The sequence below is a fragment of the Argentina silus genome, assembly GCF_951799395.1.
Source record: "Argentina silus genome assembly, chromosome: 3".
NCBI classification, from domain to species: Eukaryota; Metazoa; Chordata; class Actinopteri; order Argentiniformes; family Argentinidae; genus Argentina; species Argentina silus.
Window position 1 is genome coordinate 27,774,778 of NC_139657.1, and position 21,363 is coordinate 27,796,140.

General features: G+C 46.0%; 1 protein-coding gene across 1 annotated transcript; it reads right to left on the reverse strand.

The window, feature by feature from the left end:
- Positions 1 to 3,126: 3,126 nt before the first annotated feature.
- On the reverse strand, positions 3,127 to 4,760 carry LOC310802267 (gamma-crystallin M2-like; the record flags this gene model as incomplete). The annotated part of the gene is made up of 3 exons (XM_083666557.1): positions 3,127 to 3,429; positions 4,059 to 4,301; positions 4,731 to 4,760. The coding sequence occupies 3 exons, from the start codon at positions 4,758 to 4,760 to the stop codon at positions 3,127 to 3,129; spliced, it is 576 nt and encodes a 191-aa protein (XP_083522683.1).
- Between the last annotated feature and the right edge of the window lie 16,603 nt (positions 4,761 to 21,363).

Sequence of the window (21,363 nt, forward strand, 5' to 3'; positions counted from 1 at the left end):
CATGAAGATCCTGAACACCCGTGTCCAAGTATCTTCCGTGAAACTGTCGAAAAACCTATAATAATATGTCTAATTGTGATCCAGGAACTTGTGAAAACCTATAATAATAGACCCCAGTCTTACTCACTACCACAGCCTCAACAGCTAAGGACGATGCCTAGTGCTGAGAGAGGAACAGTGGAGTTTTCAGAGTGTGGTCTAGTAACTTGCTAAATCCTACAGAAATGTTGTCCAAGTACTGTCAAGAAACTTGTCCTCAATAGCTGTTCAGCGGTTGCAATTCGTGAGTCAGAATTTGATCAGAGTATGAGCTCCGGGCTTGGTCTCCAACACACTCTCTCCTGCTCCGATGCTTCAGGTATTACGCTCCGCAGCGGGGTGCGCGCCCAGCGAAATGCTCTGGGGAGCTCGTTTTATACCCTTGCCAAAAGTACCTCTCTACCTTGTGTATGTGTGTCTATGTCTGAACATTGTGTGTCTAAGTTTCCATTGTGTGTGTCTATGTTCTGCAGAGCAGGCCTGCAAAGTATTTTTTCAGAGAATATAAAAATAAAAAAGAGGAAGAGGGTATTGCAATAACACCAGATTTGGCAACACTAAGAGTAGGAAATTTTCTCTGTCCCTCAATAAGTATGGCTTTCAGGCCCTATCACACCAACACATTCTCCAACTGTATAACAATTTAATAATCAGGCATTTTAAAGGATCCAAAACCAGTAAATTACTCTATTCTTCATACTATTAGTTTTACACATCTTCAACATGTTCACACTTGATTTTGGACACCATGGTACTTTCCTGTTGGGGACTTTCCACCACCTGACCTGCCTCTCCCGGCAGGCCTTACACAATATCCCCTTTCTTGCAGTGATTAATCTTTGTACCCATGACTACAACTTTCAGTAATATAGTACCTTACTTCAGTGATCATCTCTAAGTAAGATTACACAATCAAACATGGGTATTCTCATATTCTTAGCACTTTCTTTGATAGCGGGCCGTTATCACGATGAGGCCTACGCAGATATGGTGACACGGGGTCAAGCACTCTCACTCTAGTTACGTCTATGCAGTTAGGCTGTCGCATATGTTTGAATCAACTTATCATCTATAGGCCATTATGCAATTACACATTTTTGAATCAACTTATCATTTACTGATCCTGGAAGGTGGAGCTGATGAATGGCTCCGTCCCCTCTTCCAGCACCAGGTTTGACATCTCCAGCTGTAGCCGGTACAACTCGTGAAGTAGATCCGTGAAGTCAGCCTCGCCAGACATTTCTGGTGAAGGACTCCGCGGTATGGTCTCCGATAAGATCCCTGTCTCTAGAGTGAGGATTGGCATTTGGTCATCCTCTGGTATCATAATTACTATTTTAGGATCATCCTCAGTCGTATCCTTTAGTTCCAACAGGGACTGTGAAGTTGGCGGGGGCGGTGGTGTAACCTCCTTCTTTTCTTGCGCCCCCTGGCCTCTTGTGGGTTTCCCAGGAGCTTTGCGCTTCGCCTCAAGACCCCTCTCAGCCTTCGTGCCCAACCTGTTGTAACCTGGGTAACTCTGGGAGTGGTGCTCAGGCCGGGGGAAGGCCATACTAGACTCGCCCTCGGCGACACTATCTTTTTATCAAATAAAACGTATGCGTGTATTACATATGCGTAATGATGTCACTTACTCTGAAGGCATTTCCATTACCTGTTTTGCTCAGTTGATGTTTTGCGAATAAAACGTATGCAAATAAATGGTCAAACTTGCCACACCGGTCTTAGCGCATGCTCTTTAGGCAACAATTCAAAGATATAATGAACAAATTAATCCTAACCTATATGGGACCACGCAATTATTATTAATTAATTAACACGCAATCATGCAATTCATGAGCTGCAACGCTGGAAAAACCAAGTACATGTTATTTTCCAAATCAAGATAAATGTATCTGATGATTTATGCATATGCACATTGGGTGGTGCCCACATTGTGCGTGTCCTCGCTTAAAAATACCTGGGCATTTGGTTAGACAAAGTTGACAGAGTTGACCTTTAGAAAACATACAGAGAAGCTTGTTAAAAAGCTACGGTGGGCTTCTTTTATAGGAATAGATCTTGCCTTTCAATGAACAGAAGAAAGCGGATTATCAACCTTCATGCCAGTGCTAGATTATAGTGATGTCATCTACCAAAATCTACGTCCTGTACATAGCACCATTACTCTCTTTTCTCCTATTGCATGAACTCCCAGCATAACTCGCTACTGAAGTCTAAGAACATAAGTGACCAAACTCGTTCTCTGGGTTGGTTAACTCTTGAGGTTCCTAAGGTCTCCACCAAATTGGGTATCTTTGCTTTTAGTTTTGGTGTACCTCACTAATGGAAAAATCAACAGAGTACATTACCGTTGGCTGTTCTGGTGCCACTCGGGCAATTTGGATCGAGGACCTCTTTGTTGAAAAATGTGATTGTTTTTCCTGATTGTGTTTTATAATGTTGTAGTTTTGTAGGATATATGATTGTAAAGTATACATATGCAGGGCTCCCTTGTAAAAGAGACATTGGTCTCAATAGGATTCCCTACTAAAATAAAGGTTCAATGAAAATAAAATAATGTGTACTAATACAGGTCATGTTTTATTTTTAATACATTTTTGAAAATGTTTTTTTTCACTATGAAAGTGTCCAGTAAGCTGTGTAGATCAGTAGAAAAACATCCTAATTTAATGCCATTTCAATTTCACACTCTAAGGCAACCAAATGTGAACATTGTCTTTTCCAAGACACTCTATATGTAATATACTAAGGCACATTGTCTGGCTCTCCAGGATTAATGAACCACAATATCATATCTGTTTATTGTATCATATGTGCATAGTGTCAGAGGTCTGTTAATTGCATCATATGAGCATATGTGGTCTGTGGGATATGACAAAAGTGTTAAGGGATGTTAAGTGTAAACAAATTCTGGTGGCAAAAATATTTTTTTGTCTGACATTTTTATTCAATGACTTCTCGTATTGTTTACAGGCAGTGGTTCCGTCAACAGGGTTCCATGAATTAACTTCTTGTTGGTGTTAAATACTTCAATTTCAGCATTCAATTTCCCACAGGGTTCCCCCAATGAAGTCATTATATTGTTCACCAATGGTGACAGGAGTCGTTGATACGTCTCATACTCATGAACCTCATACCCCCCATGCCCCCCATGCCCATGCCCATGCCCATGTTGAAGTTCCTGTACTCCCCAGGCCTCATGTACATCATCCTGCCTCTGTAGTGGGGCTGCTCATACATGAGCCAGTGGCCATCCATCACGTTGCAGGACATACAGTTGGACATCTGGTAACGATCCATGATGGAGTCACAGTCGCCCATCATCTCGTGCATCTGACCTCCGAAGCTCTCCCTCTCGTAGATTCTCATCCTGAAGTTTCCTCTGTGCTGTAGTAGGAGGAAGAACACGTTTTATTGGGAATGATACTGTACAGTGGTTGAAGGTGCAATCCGTAATGGCTCACTTCTTGTTTTGGTATAATGTTGAGAGATGGGAAATGTGAGACCTCTCAAAGAGTTCTGGGTGCAAGTCTGTGATAATTAGATGATAGTTGTAAACATATGTTTGTTCACAAAGACATTTTTTACTAACAACAACCTTATATTTTGAGTTATGATCATGTAAGGAATTTAAATAGGTATCCGTCTATCTGTCTACCTAACAACATTTAGACTTGGTCATAGGCTTACCATGGGGATCATGCGGGAATACTTCATACAGTCACTCATGCCCATCATACTGACCTCATACCATGCTTACAAAGGCTATATATCATGAAATTGAATTACCATTGAAAAGCACAAGAAATCCCAGATAAAAGCTCAGGAATTGTTTCTATGTTACTCTATTTGATAGGTAGTATGTAATATATTGGGGACTGGTAACAGGTGTAAACCATAAAATTAGGCTGACCATAAAGGCAACAAAGTAACTGAATGTTGAGGGAAAGAAAGAGATGGATAGACGGATACTTATCCATCTACCTAAGATTATTTAGTCATGCTCATATGCTTACCATGGGGATATAGCGGAAGGACCTGACACAGTCACTCATTCCCATCATGCTCATGTAGTCGGAGTACTCTCCCCTTCTCATGAAGTACTGGTTGCCCATATAGTTGCTGCGGTCATAGACCATGAAGCAGCCACTGTGCACCCTGCAGGAGTGGCAGTGGCTCATGTAGGAAGACATGTCAGGACAGTCGCTGCTACAATCGTAGGAGCGACCCATGAAGTTCCTGTCCTCATAGAAGGTAATCTGAAAAGAAACAGAATCCTTTTGTTGAACTATCCAAACATACATAGCAAGAGGATGCATCTTGGGCCCTTCTCGATCACACAGATAGTAAAAGTGCCTCGGGTAAGTAAGGCTTTCCGATGCTCTGAGCACAAGAGCCTTTAGTGTAACAATCTTCTTTGTAATCAATTCAAATTAATATTACTTTGAATGAGAGTAAAATGTTGACACATTATATATACATATATATTATTTAGTTTTGTACATATTATTGTAAAGTGAGGTACAGAAACAGCACAGTTTTGAATATTGCAACATATTCTGTCCACAAAACAGTCTGTCTTTGGGCAACTTTGTGCAATGAGGTCTGCTTTATGGACAGAAAAAGGGGTCCTTAGTTAAACAAATCTAAACATTCACACATTTATAAGAACATTTGACATTGCTTACCCTGCCCATCATGTTCTCAGTGGAGGTCATTTTGGCTCAGTGTCTTGCTGCTTCTGCGGCTGCTGCTCTTGGTCCTGTACTGACTTCCTACCTGTTTGAAACCTTCCTTTTTATACCTGAGTGCCAAAGGCCCCATTGTTCAAACACCTGACCCAGCAACATGGTATTGAAGCCCACTGAGCACTGAGGTTTGTTCTTCTTTTCAGGGACTGGAACCCTCAAAATACTTTACTTGGCATATTTCACCTTGTCAAAGTGCCAGTCATCTTCCATGGCCCTTTTTACACCTGTTCCTCTCATCCACCTTCTGTCATCTGATCACAATGAACGGAATACTTTCATGAACAAAGTGAAACGAAGTGAAAAAAAGACAATGTTTTAAGTTAGATATTTAGAGCTGAAAAGGGTTTTCCAGCACACTCAGTTTTGACTCCTGTTAGAGTAGCTTTGTTGGGCTAGTGTACTTCAAACAACATAGGTTACACTCAGCACAGGGCAGATTGTTTAGAATTTGCACCTTCTTCCAAACAGCCTAATACTTACTCTTCAGAGAAGTAATATATCTTATAGTGGACTGCTTTCAGAAGAATAGCCTATCTAGGTTTGCAATTGCTAATAAAGGTTATACAGTATACACTAATGATAACTAACATTACCAACATTATTCCAAAGACAAGTTGATCAGAACATCCCATGACACCCCACAACATAGGTTACACAACAGTCTGGATTTACTACACATATGAGCATTATCAATAATTAGTGATCACTATTTACACTTGATTATTTTGTATTATGCAAGTTTATCATTTGTGTTCCTAATACAGCATCATTTTCACTAGTCAGATGCTACTGGTAATCAAATGTGAATATACAGGAAGATATACTACAACCCACTGACCCCACCAGATGCTCTAAAAAGACCTGGCTTACCAGAAACACCTGTCAAGCAAATTGATGTTGATTTTTAGTGCCCTGAAATACTGTTGTCATTTCTAAATCGTGAAACCAAATTATGTACACCTTCAAATAAAAGCTGAGAAGCTCTCCTTTAACCTCATAGTAATTGTTTGATTTCAAATCTAAACTAGCGCCAAAAGAAGATAAATGCTTCACTGTTCCATTACTTATGCAGGGCACTGTAGATGTGATCAACCCACATAAAACATGATTCGCCTTACGTTTAGCCATGTGCATTAGTTTGAAATACACCCAAATTGGACAGAAGAATGAATGTAAACATAAACTAATAATTGATTTGGTCATATCCATTTTTGTTTTACCAAAGGAAATAATGTCTCAGGAGCTTGAGAGTAGGTGCTGCAGGTGGTCTTGGACTGGGAAGAAGTAAATTCTGAAGTGTACAAAAACATCTTGTCTGCCCAAACACAAGTTAATGCCTCCAAACTCATTGGACGGCACTTCATCATACATCAATCATTGACCCCAAACATACTGCCATAACAACTACAGTAGATCACTGTTTAGTGTATTCATTGGTCAGTGACGATAGTGCACGGCTAACGCCAAGTGGTAGCAAGTCTCTGGGCCTTATTCACACGTTTTCAAGGGGCATTACACCTTGGCAAAACAACCTCCTTTCCGCCAAGCTAATGGTTAGACTTACTGTTCCTCATGACACACACATTTAAGTTGTTAATATTGTTTTAGGCAATGGCAATGGTGTTAGGCAATGGTTTCCAATGGTTATTTGTCAAATGATGTGCTATATGATGTTACAATGCATAGGGCTGATAAGACAATGTTCCACGATTTTACTTGATAGGGACTGACTATTGCAAATCAATTCCACTTGGACAGCCGCAATGACAAGTTAATTCGAAGCCATTGCTATTCTTGTCTTCGAATGCAATGCAATATTTTAAGAATAACATTTCACATGGCTAACACAAAAGCAACAATTCTGACAGCACTACTTTCACATGTATAGCCAAATCAGTGACTGGTTCTGGTTGGATGTAGGCTATTGATACAGAAGTCATTTGTTCACTTGATTACAGTAGGCTTATTGTGTAATTGGCCCAGAGCTCATTGGAGATGTGCGTATAATAGTTGTTGGAGACACATGTATAATCCTCCTGATATTGGTGGAATAGGCTAAAAGATTGGCACAGGACAACTCTGCTCACCTTGTTATGTTTGTGTGATATAACCATTTTTTTCAAAGTATAATGAGAACGGCTACTTTGAACTGTTCATATTTTTCTTCTGCACAACCTGGCCAGAGATTTTCGTGACATTAAACTCAAAGTGGAGCCAGTGAGGTGTTAACACAGCCACCGAGAGATGGGTGCACTTGTAGGCACAATTGCAGCAGAGTATGTTTTGCCACAGAATGACACAATTAACCCAACTGAGACTCTGGCATCGGCCATCTGGTGTGCATGCCGCAAAATCTAGTGGCCACTCGTCGTTCCGTCAAATGAGGTTGATTCCAGCGTGACTTTCATTTTCTACTTTCAAATATTCAAATTTATACCTGGGCCAACGTCATTTTTGTTTGCCCAGATCGGACGATAGAAGCATTTCTCATACTTCTATAAATTGCTGACATCATAACATAGCACTTACACCATCCAGGGCAGCCAGCCAGATTACGCACAGAGAATGTGTACGCGCAGCGTGGAAAAATTAAACAGCTGCAACTAGTAGACTACAGTATTAGATTAGATATTATTATTATTATTAGATATTAGATTCTCTGTGCAGTATAGGCCACTACATGGTATTGACAATAAAGTTGATGATGAAAGAACATGAAATATCGTGGCCATATTAAAACAAATCGCTTGGTACAGCTAGGCAGAATAGGAGCTTCAATTGTTGCTTGTTTTGAGGTCTTTTTGCCTAAAATCTTATCATCGGGAAATTAAATGCATGTTCATTTGGATTTAAATGTTAAGATTGACTTGACCATGTTATTAATAAGGGTTGTTCTTCTGTCCCCGTCATTAATAGTTTAATGAGACGACTAACTTGGATTTGTGTTATTGGGAACTTTGTGCTTCAGGCTGCTTAGCTTCCTGGTCTTCAAAATAAAGTTGCTCTAAATAAAATTCTCTATCCTGGTGCAAATTGCAGGAGTTCCGAGCAATGTGCCCGGACGCCTTGCCAGCCAGCTTGCCCTGACCTCCTTTTCAGCAAATGGTTCTAGATTAAGTTCCTAAGATCTGAGTTCCTATAAATCCAAGGCTGCTCTACACATGACAATGGGACTGGTCAAGACTTATGGATGGTCTTATTACACTTCTTTCTGTTCTGTGTTTTCGGTTGGTGTCATGACTGTTGGTATTTCTGTGGTATGTGCTTTCATAGTACCCTGTTTTGAATCTTGGAAACGACAGCCTTCTTCTTTTGAGGCTCAGATAGAAGGCATTCAGTTTCATCTTCGGTGCATGAATCCAGTTGTTTGTAGCTTGCTTGGGAACTTGTCCATATGTCCCCTCCTCAACGGATTAAAGAAAGGGCAACGTGAAGGCAATGACAAACATATTCCTTTGACTCTATCTCTAGTGCACACATTGGTGTGTTTTCTAAGGCGGGGTGTTTCAGTGGTTATGTGGATGTTTTACTGGAATCAGTGTTTCTCACAGCTTATTTAAACAGAATGGATTCCGGAGTCAAACCTTTCTCAAACTAACTTTTTTCAGAGCAGAGCACAGTTTTGTTTGACTTTGTCCTTGGTGCAGACCATCTGTTGTTTTGGTTGATAGGCAAATTTATTTACAATAGTGTAGATGTAGGCTTAGACGTAACAAGACCATGTTTTGGAGGCCATATTGCGGACTGAGTCATGACCCAGATAAATGTTTATTGCACTGTTTGTTGCTGTGTTTTACAAACTGCCATGCATGCAATGCATGAACAAGACCATAACCAGGAGGGATTTCATCCAGTGTCTGGCTGATGAGCTTCGTGAAAATCACATGAGGGCCAGGAAAGCAGCACCACAGCCCACGAAGAAGAGACAGTAGATATATTTCCATCCATTTCTCGATTGTATGCAAATAATCCTAAAGTCACATAAAAAACATACATGCAATTCCGTGGGCAAAGTGTGCTTACATCTAATGTCTCCCGGCAAGAGTTCGAATAAAGAAAAAAAACGAACTCAAAGCCACTTACAGGGCTCCGGTACCAACCCTCTAGTAACAGGTTTGGACCTCAGGTCCGGTTTAGGTCGGCGTCGGTTAGATTCACTCCTCTGTTAACAGTCTAAGAATCCCATAGTTCCCCCATTGGCTTCCTTCACCCACTTCAGTTGCACTGAAAACTCACCCCTATAAAACCGTACACAGAAGTGGGCAATCTCTATGGTTGAACGACTGCTCTAACCTTATATGAGTGCAAGTTGGTGTGGTTGCGGATAAAAGATTTATCGGTATGTATAATATACCCAAAGGAGGTAATAATAGTAACGGGCTAGATATAACCATTCAGATCCTATGATAAAATATGCACAGTAACCTATAACCTTTCACATTACCAGGAGGAAATATATGACTTATATTCAGTTGTACAATTAAAAGTAAAATAATAAACCATTACATTTCGTGAAACTGTTGCTTTAAATGCAGGATATGATCTTTAATAATGGTTCAAAGCAATACAGCATAGCTAAAATATCATAAAAGAGGGTTACAGACAGTGTTCTAAAAGGTTAATCTGATATAATGTAAAAACATGGTAAAATCATAAAAGTAATAAATGCCATACCTCTATCCCTACTCTGCCTGTTTTGCTGCTTATCAGGGAAATTTAGAGAGGCCCCAGTTCCACTCCGTCGAGCGGACCCGATTCCTCTTTCCGCCGTGGCTGTGGTAGAGAGCTTGAGTTTCCTCTTCCCAGCCAAGGGACTCTGATTCCCCGCGGAGGGTCTCAGCTTTGCCCCTAACGAGTAGGACCTGGAAAATCTACTAAAATTGTCTTCTTTGATTGATTGAAGATCCTGAAATCATGAAGATCCTGAACACCCGTGTCCAAGTATCTTCCGTGAAACTGTCGAAAAACCTATAATAATATGTCTAATTGTGATCCAGGAACTTGTGAAAACCTATAATAATAGACCCCAGTCTTACTCACTACCACAGCCTCAACAGCTAAGGATGATGCCTAGTGCTGAGAGAGGAACAGTGGAGTTTTCAGAGTGTGGTCTAGTAACTTGCTAAATCCTACAGAAATGTTGTCCAAGTACTGTCAAGAAACTTGTCCTCAATAGCTGTTCAGCGGTTGCAATTCGTGAGTCAGAATTTGATCAGAGTATGAGCTTCGGGCTTGGTCTCCAACACACTCTCTCCTGCTCCGATGCTTCAGGTATTACGCTCCGCAGCGGGGTGCGCGCCCAGCGAAATGCTCTGGGGAGCTCGTTTTATACCCTTGCCAAAAGTACCTCTCTACCTTGTGTATGTGTGTCTATGTCTGAACATTGTGTGTCTAAGTTTCCATTGTGTGTGTCTATGTTCTGCAGAGCAGGCCTGCAAAGTATTTTTTCAGAGAATATAAAAATAAAAAAGAGGAAGAGGGTATTGCAATAACACCAGATTTGGCAACACTAAGAGTAGGAAATTTTCTCTGTCCCTCAATAAGTATGGCTTTCAGGCCCTATCACACCAACACATTCTCCAACTGTATAACAATTTAATAATCAGGCATTTTAAAGGATCCAAAACCAGTAAATTACTCTATTCTTCATACTATTAGTTTTACACATCTTCAACATGTTCACACTTGATTTTGGACACCATGGTACTTTCCTGTTGGGGACTTTCCACCACCTGACCTGCCTCTCCCGGCAGGCCTTACACAATATCCCCTTTCTTGCAGTGATTAATCTTTGTACCCATGACTACAACTTTCAGTAATATAGTACCTTACTTCAGTGATCATCTCTAAGTAAGATTACACAATCAAACATGGGTATTCTCATATTCTTAGCACTTTCTTTGATAGCGGGCCGTTATCACGATGAGGCCTACGCAGATATGGTGACACGGGGTCAAGCACTCTCACTCTAGTTACGTCTATGCAGTTAGGCTGTCGCATATGTTTGAATCAACTTATCATCTATAGGCCATTATGCAATTACACATTTTTGAATCAACTTATCATTTACTGATCCTGGAAGGTGGAGCTGATGAACGGCTCCGTCCCCTCTTCCAGCACCAGGTTTGACATCTCCAGCTGTAGCCGGTACAACTCGTAAAGTAGATCCGTGAAGTCAGCCTCGCCAGACATTTCTGGTGAAGGACTCCGCGGTATGGTCTCCGATAAGATCCCTGTCTCTAGAGTGAGGATTGGCATTTGGTCATCCTCTGGTATCATAATTACTATTTTAGGATCATCCTCAGTCGTATCCTTTAGTTCCAACAGGGCCTGTGAAGTTGGCGGGGGCGGTGGTGTAACCTCCTTCTTTTCTTGCGCCCCCTGGCCTCTTGTGGGTTTCCCAGGAGCTTTGCGCTTCGCCTCAAGACCCCTCTCAGCCTTCGTGCCCAACCTGTTGTAACCTGGGTAACTCTGGGAGTGGTGCTCAGGCCGGGGGAAGGCCATACTAGACTCGCCCTCGGCGACACTATCTTTTTATCAAATAAAACGTATGCGTGTATTACATATGCGTAATGATGTCACTTACTCTGAAGGCATTTCCATTACCTGTTTTGCTCAGTTGATGTTTTGCGAATAAAACGTATGCAAATAAATGGTCAAACTTGCCACACCGGTCTTAGCGCATGCTCTTTAGGCAACAATTCAAAGATATAATGAACAAATTAATCCTAACCTATATGGGACCACGCAATTATTATTAATTAATTAACACGCAATCATGCAATTCATGAGCTGCAACGCTGGAAAAACCAAGTACATGTTATTTTCCAAATCAAGATAAATGTATCTGATGATTTATGCATATGCACATTGGGTGGTGCCCACATTGTGCGTGTCCTCGCTTAAAAATACCTGGGCATTTGGTTAGACAAAGTTGACAGAGTTGACCTTTAGAAAACATACAGAGAAGCTTGTTAAAAAGCTACGGTGGGCTTCTTTTATAGGAATAGATCTTGCCTTTCAATGAACAGAAGAAAGCGGATTATCAACCTTCATGCCAGTGCTAGATTATAGTGATGTCATCTACCAAAATCTACGTCCTGTACATAGCACCATTACTCTCTTTTCTCCTATTGCATGAACTCCCAGCATAACTCGCTACTGAAGTCTAAGAACATAAGTGACCAAACTCGTTCTCTGGGTTGGTTAACTCTTGAGGTTCCTAAGGTCTCCACCAAATTGGGTATCTTTGCTTTTAGTTTTGGTGTACCTCACTAATGGAAAAATCAACAGAGTACATTACCGTTGGCTGTTCTGGTGCCACTCGGGCAATTTGGATCGAGGACCTCTTTGTTGAAAAATGTGATTGTTTTTCCTGATTGTGTTTTATAATGTTGTAGTTTTGTAGGATATATGATTGTAAAGTATACATATGCAGGGCTCCCTTGTAAAAGAGACATTGGTCTCAATAGGATTCCCTACTAAAATAAAGGTTCAATGAAAATAAAATAATGTGTACTAATACAGGTCATGTTTTATTTTTAATACATTTTTGAAAATGTTTTTTTTCACTATGAAAGTGTCCAGTAAGCTGTGTAGATCAGTAGAAAAACATCCTAATTTAATGCCATTTCAATTTCACACTCTAAGGCAACCAAATGTGAACATTGTCTTTTCCAAGACACTCTATATGTAATATACTAAGGCACATTGTCTGGCTCTCCAGGATTAATGAACCACAATATCATATCTGTTTATTGTATCATATGTGCATAGTGTCAGAGGTCTGTTAATTGCATCATATGAGCATATGTGGTCTGTGGGATATGACAAAAGTGTTAAGGGATGTTAAGTGTAAACAAATTCTGGTGGCAAAAATATTTTTTTGTCTGACATTTTTATTCAATGACTTCTCGTATTGTTTACAGGCAGTGGTTCCGTCAACAGGGTTCCATGAATTAACTTCTTGTTGGTGTTAAATACTTCAATTTCAGCATTCAATTTCCCACAGGGTTCCCCCAAATGAAGTCATTATATTGTTCACCAATGGTGACAGGAGTCGTTGATACGTCTCATACTCATGAACCTCATACCCCCCATGCCCCCCATGCCCATGCCCATGCCCATGTTGAAGTTCCTGTACTCCCCAGGCCTCATGTACATCATCCTGCCTCTGTAGTGGGGCTGCTCATACATGAGCCAGTGGCCATCCATCACGTTGCAGGACATACAGTTGGACATCTGGTAACGATCCATGATGGAGTCACAGTCGCCCATCATCTCGTGCATCTGACCTCCGAAGCTCTCCCTCTCGTAGATTCTCATCCTGAAGTTTCCTCTGTGCTGTAGTAGGAGGAAGAACACGTTTTATTGGGAATGATACTGTACAGTGGTTGAAGGTGCAATCCGTAATGGCTCACTTCTTGTTTTGGTATAATGTTGAGAGATGGGAAATGTGAGACCTCTCAAAGAGTTCTGGGTGCAAGTCTGTGATAATTAGATGATAGTTGTAAACATATATTTGTTCACAAAGACATTTTTTACTAACAACAACCTTATATTTTGAGTTATGATCATGTAAGGAATTTAAATAGGTATCCGTCTATCTGTCTACCTAACAACATTTAGACTTGGTCATAGGCTTACCATGGGGATCATGCGGGAATACTTCATACAGTCACTCATGCCCATCATACTGACCTCATACCATGCTTACAAAGGCTATATATCATGAAATTGAATTACCATTGAAAAGCACAAGAAATCCCAGATAAAAGCTCAGGAATTGTTTCTATGTTACTCTATTTGATAGGTAGTATGTAATATATTGGGGACTGGTAACAGGTGTAAACCATAAACTTAGGCTGACCATAAAGGCAACAAAGTAACTGAATGTTGAGGGAAAGAAAGAGATGGATAGACGGATACTTATCCATCTACCTAAGATTATTTAGTCATGCTCATATGCTTACCATGGGGATATAGCGGAAGGACCTGACACAGTCACTCATTCCCATCATGCTCATGTAGTCGGAGTACTCTCCCCTTCTCATGAAGTACTGGTTGCCCATATAGTTGCTGCGGTCATAGACCATGAAGCAGCCACTGTGCACCCTGCAGGAGTGGCAGTGGCTCATGTAGGAAGACATGTCAGGACAGTCGCTGCTACAATCGTAGGAGCGACCCATGAAGTTCCTGTCCTCATAGAAGGTAATCTGAAAAGAAACAGAATCCTTTTGTTGAACTATCCAAACATACATAGCAAGAGGATGCATCTTGGGCCCTTCTCGATCACACAGATAGTAAAAGTGCCTCGGGTAAGTAAGGCTTTCCGATGCTCTGAGCACAAGAGCCTTTAGTGTAACAATCTTCTTTGTAATCAATTCAAATTAATATTACTTTGAATGAGAGTAAAATGTTGACACATTATATATACATATATATTATTTAGTTTTGTACATATTATTGTAAAGTGAGGTACAGAAACAGCACAGTTTTGAATATTGCAACATATTCTGTCCACAAAACAGTCTGTCTTTGGGCAACTTTGTGCAATGAGGTCTGCTTTATGGACAGAAAAAGGGGTCCTTAGTTAAACAAATCTAAACATTCACACATTTATAAGAACATTTGACATTGCTTACCCTGCCCATCATGTTCTCAGTGGAGGTCATTTTGGCTCAGTGTCTTGCTGCTTCTGCGGCTGCTGCTCTTGGTCCTGTACTGACTTCCTACCTGTTTGAAACCTTCCTTTTTATACCCGAGTGCCAAAGGCCCCATTGTTCAAACACCTGACCCAGCAACATGGTATTGAAGCCCACTGAGCACTGAGGTTTGTTCTTCTTTTCAGGGACTGGAACCCTCAAAATACTTTACTTGGCATATTTCACCTTGTCAAAGTGCCAGTCATCTTCCATGGCCCTTTTTACACCTGTTCCTCTCATCCACCTTCTGTCATCTGATCACAATGAACGGAATACTTTCATGAACAAAGTCAAACGAAGTGAAAAAAAGACAATGTTTTAAGTTAGATATTTAGAGCTGAAAAGGGTTTTCCAGCACACTCAGTTTTGACTCCTGTTAGAGTAGCTTTGTTGGGCTAGTGTACTTCAAACAACATAGGTTACACTCAGCACAGGGCAGGTTGTTTAGAATTTGCACCTTCTTCCAAACAGTCTAATACTTACTCTTCAGAGAGGTAATATAGTGGACTGCTTTCAGAAGAATAGCCTATCGAGGTTTGCAATTGCTAATAAAGGTTATACAGTATACACTAATGATAACTAACATTACCAACATTATTCCAAAGACAAGATGATCAGAACATCCCCTGACACCCCCACAACATAGGTTACACAACACTCTGGATTTACTACACATATGAGCATTATCAATAATTAGTGATCACTATTTACGCTTGATTATTTTGTATTATGCAAGTTTATCATTTGTGTTCCTAATACAGCATCATTTTCACTAGTTACATGCTACTGGTAATCAAATGTGAATATACAGGAAGATATACTACAACCCATTGACCTCACCAGATGCTCTAAAAAGACCTGGCTTACCAGAAACACCTGTCAAGCAAATTGTTGTTGATTTTTGGTGCACTGAAATACTGTTGTCATTTCTAAATCGTGAAACCAAATTATGTACACCTTGTGACGGCCGCCGGGGTGTGCGGGCGCGTCACGGACCCAAACACAGTGTAAGCAGAGAGATCCACACCAGAATTACAGTCAAAAATATTTATTCGATTAGCGGGGAGAGGGAAATGATAGAGAGAGGGTGGGGGTGAGAAGGCGTCGTGTCGTGCAAGGGCCCCGCAGGAGATCCGTCGTCGGGAAGACAGCAGGGGGTTTCGGTACACGGTGGGTGGTCCTCTTACGTTCCAGGTCGGGGCGGCAGCGGGGTAGTCAGACAGGCGAAGGTTGGCAACGTTACGGGCTCTCGGACGGTCTCGGGGTCGGGCTTCAAAGGGGGCTCTCCTATGGTCAGGGATCGTACACAGGTCGACGGTGACTTGGCTTACTCTCGCTCTCATCCACTACTCCGTGGTTCGCCTTAGCAACTCCTCCTCACTGGGTGCTCCGTGGGCTCCTTTTGTACCGTCTCTGCTGCTCCTGCTGATGCCCTTCACCTGTGCCTTGATGGGCAGGAACTCCATGTATGGGCATACGGTGATTATCTCCACGGGTTGCAGCTGTGGCCCCTTGGGGCGCAGGAACTCCATACATGGTCCTGCCAAAGACAACACGGGGCAAGAGAGGGACAGCAGAAACAAAGCGAGGCGAGATATACACTCCACTTACCACCGTCCCACACTCGCGCATGGGCTTAGGCACGGGGCGGGCGCCACATATCCCCCTCCTGAGCTCCGACCTCGCGGGAGGGGCGGCCCAGCCTCCTAGTGCGTCCCGCCGTGAGAGAGCGTCGGCGTTCCCATGCGCGGCCCCTGCTCGGTGGACCACGTCGAAGGAGAAGGGTTGAAGGGAGAGGAACCAGCGGGTGACCCGGGCGTTGCTGTCTTTGTTCCTCGCCATCCAGACCAGTGGTGCGTGATCGGTGACCAGGGTGAACTGCCGCCCCAGTAGGTAATACCGGAGGGACTCCAGAGCCCATTTAATGGCCAGGCATTCTTTCTCTATAGTTGAGTAATTTTTCTCTCTTGGGAACAATTTACGGCTGATATACATGATGGGATGTTCCTCGCCTTCTCGTAGCTGGGAAAGGACGGCACCCACCCCGGTCTCCGATGCGTCCGTCTGTACCACTAGCGGTTGTTGGAAGTCCGGGGTCACCAACACTGGGTCCGTGCAGAGTGCCTCCTTCAGCCCTGCGAACGCCTGTTCCGCCTCCGGCGTCCATTTGACCCGATCCGGCATGCGCGCGCGGGTGAGGTCGGTGAGGGGTCCTGCCAGGGAAGAGAAGTGGGGAACAAAGCGCCGATAATAGCTGGCAAGCCCTACGAAAACCCGTACCTGTTTCTTTGTCTGGGGGCAGGGCCACCCGCGGATCGCCTCGACTTTCCCTACCTGGGGCTTGACACACCCTCTCCCGATCGTGAACCCCAGGTAGTTTGCTTCTTGGAGGCCGAGCCGACACTTGGCTGGGTTTGCGGTGAGCCCCGCCTCTCGTAGGGCTTGCAGCACAGCCTCCATCTGTTTCAGGTGGGCCCCCCACTCCTCTCCGTGGATGATGATGTCGTCGATGTAGGCGGCCGCATATTCGCGGTGGGGACGGAGCACGTGATCCATGAGCCTCTGGAACGTGGCCGGCGCCCCGTGAAGCCCGAACGGGAGCTGTACGAACTGAAATAGTCCGTCCGGGGTGGAGAACGCCGTTTTCTCTCTTGCCTCAGGTGCGAGGGGCACCTGCCAATACCCTTTAGTGAGGTCCAGGGTGGTGATGTACCGGGCCCTGCCCAGCCTCTCGATCAGCTCGTCGACCCGTGGCATTGGGTAGGCATCAAACTGCGAGACCGCGTTGAGCTGGCGAAAGTCATTACAGAAGCGAATGCTCCCGTCGGGCTTGGGCACCAGCACGATGGGGCTGCTCCAGGCGCTCCGCGACCGCTCTATGATGCCAGCCTCCAGCATCGCCTGCACCTCCTGGTTTATGGCCGTCCTTCGGGCCTCGGGGATACGGTAGGGCCTGAGTTTTACCGTTTTCCCTGGGGTTGTTATGATGGGGTGGGTGATCAGGGTGGTGCGCCCGGCGGTGGAGGAGAAGACGTCGCGGTGCCTGGCGACCACCTCGGTCAGGTCGTGTCGTTGTCGTTCGGTCAGCTGCTCACCGAATGGCACGTCCTCCGACTTGGGTTTCTGTGTGGAGAGGGGTTTTGACACAGACAGCATGGCGGCAGGGGCCACCCATTTCTTTAATAAATTCACATGATAGATCTTGGTGGGCTGCCGCCTTCCCGGCTGTCTTACCCGGTAGTTGACTGGTCCTACCTTCTCCATCACCTCGTACGGCCCGTTCCACTTTGCCAGGAACTTGCACTCGGAGGTAGGTACCAGGACAAGGACCTTGTCTCCCGTCACAAACTCCCTCGGCTGCGTCCCCCTGTTGAAGGTTCGGGCCTGTGCGGTCTGGGCCGCCTCCATGTGTTCCCTTACCAGGGGCCACAGGGTGGCCATCCGTTCCCGGAGCTCTTCCACGTGCTCGACCATCGTGCGGTGGGGGGATGGCTGGCGCTCCCAGGCCTCCTTAGCCAGGTCTAGCAGTCCTCGGGGCCGTCTCCCGTACAGCAGCTCGAAGGGTGAAAACCCCGTGGAAGCCTGGGGCACCTCCCGTATGGAAAACATCAGGAAGGGGAGGAGCTGGTCCCAATTCCTCCCATCCAACTCCATCACCTTTTTTAACATCTGTTTTAGTGTCTGATTGAACCTTTCCACTAAGCCGTCTGTTTGGGGGTGGTATACTGAAGTGCGAATTTGCTTTATGCGCAGGAGTCGACACACATCCTTCATAATCTTTGACATAAAGGGGGTGCCCTGGTCAGTTAAGATCTCGTCGGGGATGCCGACCCGCGTGAACATTACCACCAGCTCCTTGGCGATACCCTTGGTGGCCATGGTGCGGAGGGGAATGGCCTCGGGGTACCGGGTTGCGTAGTCCACTATCACCAAGATGTATTGGTACCCACTGCTGCTCTTGGGGAGGGGCCCGACCAGGTCCATCGCAATGCGGCTGAAAGGAACAGAGATAATAGGGAGGGGGATTAAGGGGCTTCGTACATGGGGACGGGGCGCCACCATTTGGCACTCGGGGCACTGCCGACAGTGAGTCTCCACCGCTTTCTTTACTCCGGGCCAGTAGAACCGTGCCTGAATCCGATCCAGGGTTTTCGCTACCCCCAGGTGCGCTCCCAGGAGGTGGGTGTGGGCCATCTGGAGAACTGAGGGAATATAGGCTTTGGGCACCACTAGCTGTTCCTGTCTGGCCCCGTTAGTCATGTTCATCCGATACATTAGACTGTTCTTAATGGCAAAATGTGGGTTTGGCAAGTCCCTTACCCCGTCCATCCGCTGCCCATCAACCACGCTCACCTGCTGCAGCACGCTGGCTAGGTTGCGGTCCTCCATCTGAGCTGTCCCGAACCTCCCCTTCAGGCGGGCGGAATCCTCCAGGAACATCCCCATTAAGTCGGCGCCATCGTCAGGGGAGGGTGAGTCGCTGTCCGTGACGACGGCTTGGGTCTCAGCGAAGGCCCGTTCTGCGGCGGCGCTGCCGGCGCCCTCGGAGATGGGGTCCGTGGAGTCTCCCGCTCCCTCCTCGTTCACGGCGCACAGTTTGGGCGGTCGTGGGGTTCTCTTCCCTCGGTGGGCCCCCCGGGCCGGGTCTTCTCGGGTCATGTGGCTCCACAGTTCCTGGAATAGGGGAGTGTCCCTCCCGATCAGCACCTCCACGGGCAGCTCCGGGACGACTCCGACCGTCCCCTGGAAGACGCCCCGGGTGGTTTGGAGCCGGACGTGTGCAGTGGGGTAATGCCTGGTCTCCCCATGGATGCAGGTTACGGCGAGGGTTTCGGGTGTACTGGGGCCGGGCGAGCGTCACCGCGCTACCCGAGTCCAGGAGCGCCGTGGCGTCCTGCCCATTGATGCGCACCGGGGTGATCGGGGGTGTTCCCGTCGGCTGAGCCCAACAGGCCGTCAGGAGCCCGCAGGGACGTCCGGGGTCGCTCGCCGAGGGCATGGACGCCTCCTGGGCGTGGGGGCAGGCCCAGGACAGATGACCCCCCTCACCACAGGAGAAACAGCGTCTCCGGTCGGCCGTCGCCTCCGGGCGACTCGTCGGTAACAGGGGCGGGATTCTTTTCGGTGTCCGGGCCACCCTCATCACGCCGTGGGCGGCCTGGTAGCCTTCCACCAGGGATACCAGCTGCTCGGCGCTCTGGGGGTTGTTCTGGCACGCATACCTCCGGGCCTCGTGGGGCAGCGCCCTCATATATCGGTCCATGACCACCCTCTCCACCGGCCCCAGGGAAGGGGGGTCAGATACCAACCACTTGTTGGCCACCCGAGTCAGTTCGTGCATCTGGGCCCGGGGGGAAACGGCCGGGTCGAAGGTCCACTCGTGGAGCTGTTGGGCCCGGGTCAAAAGGGTGTGGCCGAGCCGCTTGACGATCTCCGTCTTCAAGGTTGGGTATGGCACAAGCCCGCCCGCCCAGAGGTCCTGATAACAACTTTGGGCCATGCCCGACAGAAATGGCGCCACCAGGCCTGTCCATTGATCGGGGGCACAGCCTTCCCTCTGTGCTGTCCTCTCGAACATCTGGAGGTACGCCTCCACGTCGTCGTCCCCCGTTTGTTTGACCAGGAATTGGGCCAGAGTGGCGGACTTGTGCTGGCCCTGGGCCAGCAGGCCGGCGACGAGCTCCTCATGGCGGACTTGCTGCTAGACATTGAGGTCCACGAGCTGCGCTATCAGCGCCTGGAAATCCGTACCAGTGGCCATGGCGGGGTCTGGACTGGTTTCCCGGTGCTTGGCCCCCTGGTGTCTCTGCGGTTCACTGCGTTTGGGTCCCGGGTCGCTATGCCCGCATTCTCCACCAACTGTGACGGCCGCCGGGGTGTGCGGGCGCGTCACGGACCCAAACACAGTGTAAGCAGAGAGATCCACACCAGAATTACAGTCAAAAATATTTATTCGATTAGCGGGGAGAGGGAAATGATAGAGAGAGGGTGGGGGTGAGAAGGCGTCGTGTCGTGCAAGGGCCCCGCAGGAGATCCGTCGTCGGGAAGACAGCAGGGGGTTTCGGTACACGGTGGGTGGTCCTCTTACGTTCCAGGTCGGGGCGGCAGCGGGGTAGTCAGACAGGCGAAGGTTGGCAACGTAACGGGCTCTCGGACGGTCTCGGGGTCGGGCTTCAAAGGGGGCTCTCCTATGGTCAGGGATCGTACACAGGTCGACGGTGACTTGGCTTACTCTCGCTCTCATCCACTACTCCGTGGTTCGCCTTAGCAACTCCTCCTCACTGGGTGCTCCGTGGGCTCCTTTTGTACCGTCTCTGCTGCTCCTGCTGATGCCCTTCACCTGTGCCTTGATGGGCAGGAACTCCATGTATGGGCATACGGTGATTATCTCCACGGGTTGCAGCTGTGGCCCCTTGGGGCGCAGGAACTCCATACATGGTCCTGCCAAAGACAACACGGGGCAAGAGAGGGACAGCAGGGACAGCAGAAACAGCAGAGACAAAGCGAGGCGAGATATACACTCCACTTACCACCGTCCCACACTCGCGCATGGGCTTAGGCACGGGGCGGGCGCCACAACCTTCAAATAAAAGCTGAGAAGCTCTCCTTTAACCTCATAGTAATTGTTTGATTTCAAATCCAAACTAGCGCCAAAAGAAGATAAATGCTTCACTGTTCCATTACTTCTGCCTTACGTTTAGCCATGTGCATTAGTTTGAAATACACCCAAATTGGACAGAAGAATGAATGTAAACATAAACTAATAATTGATTTGGTCATATCCATTTATGTTTTACCAAAGGAAATAATGTATCAGGAGCTTGAGAGTAGGTGCTGCAGGTGGTCTTGGACTGGGAAGAAGTAAA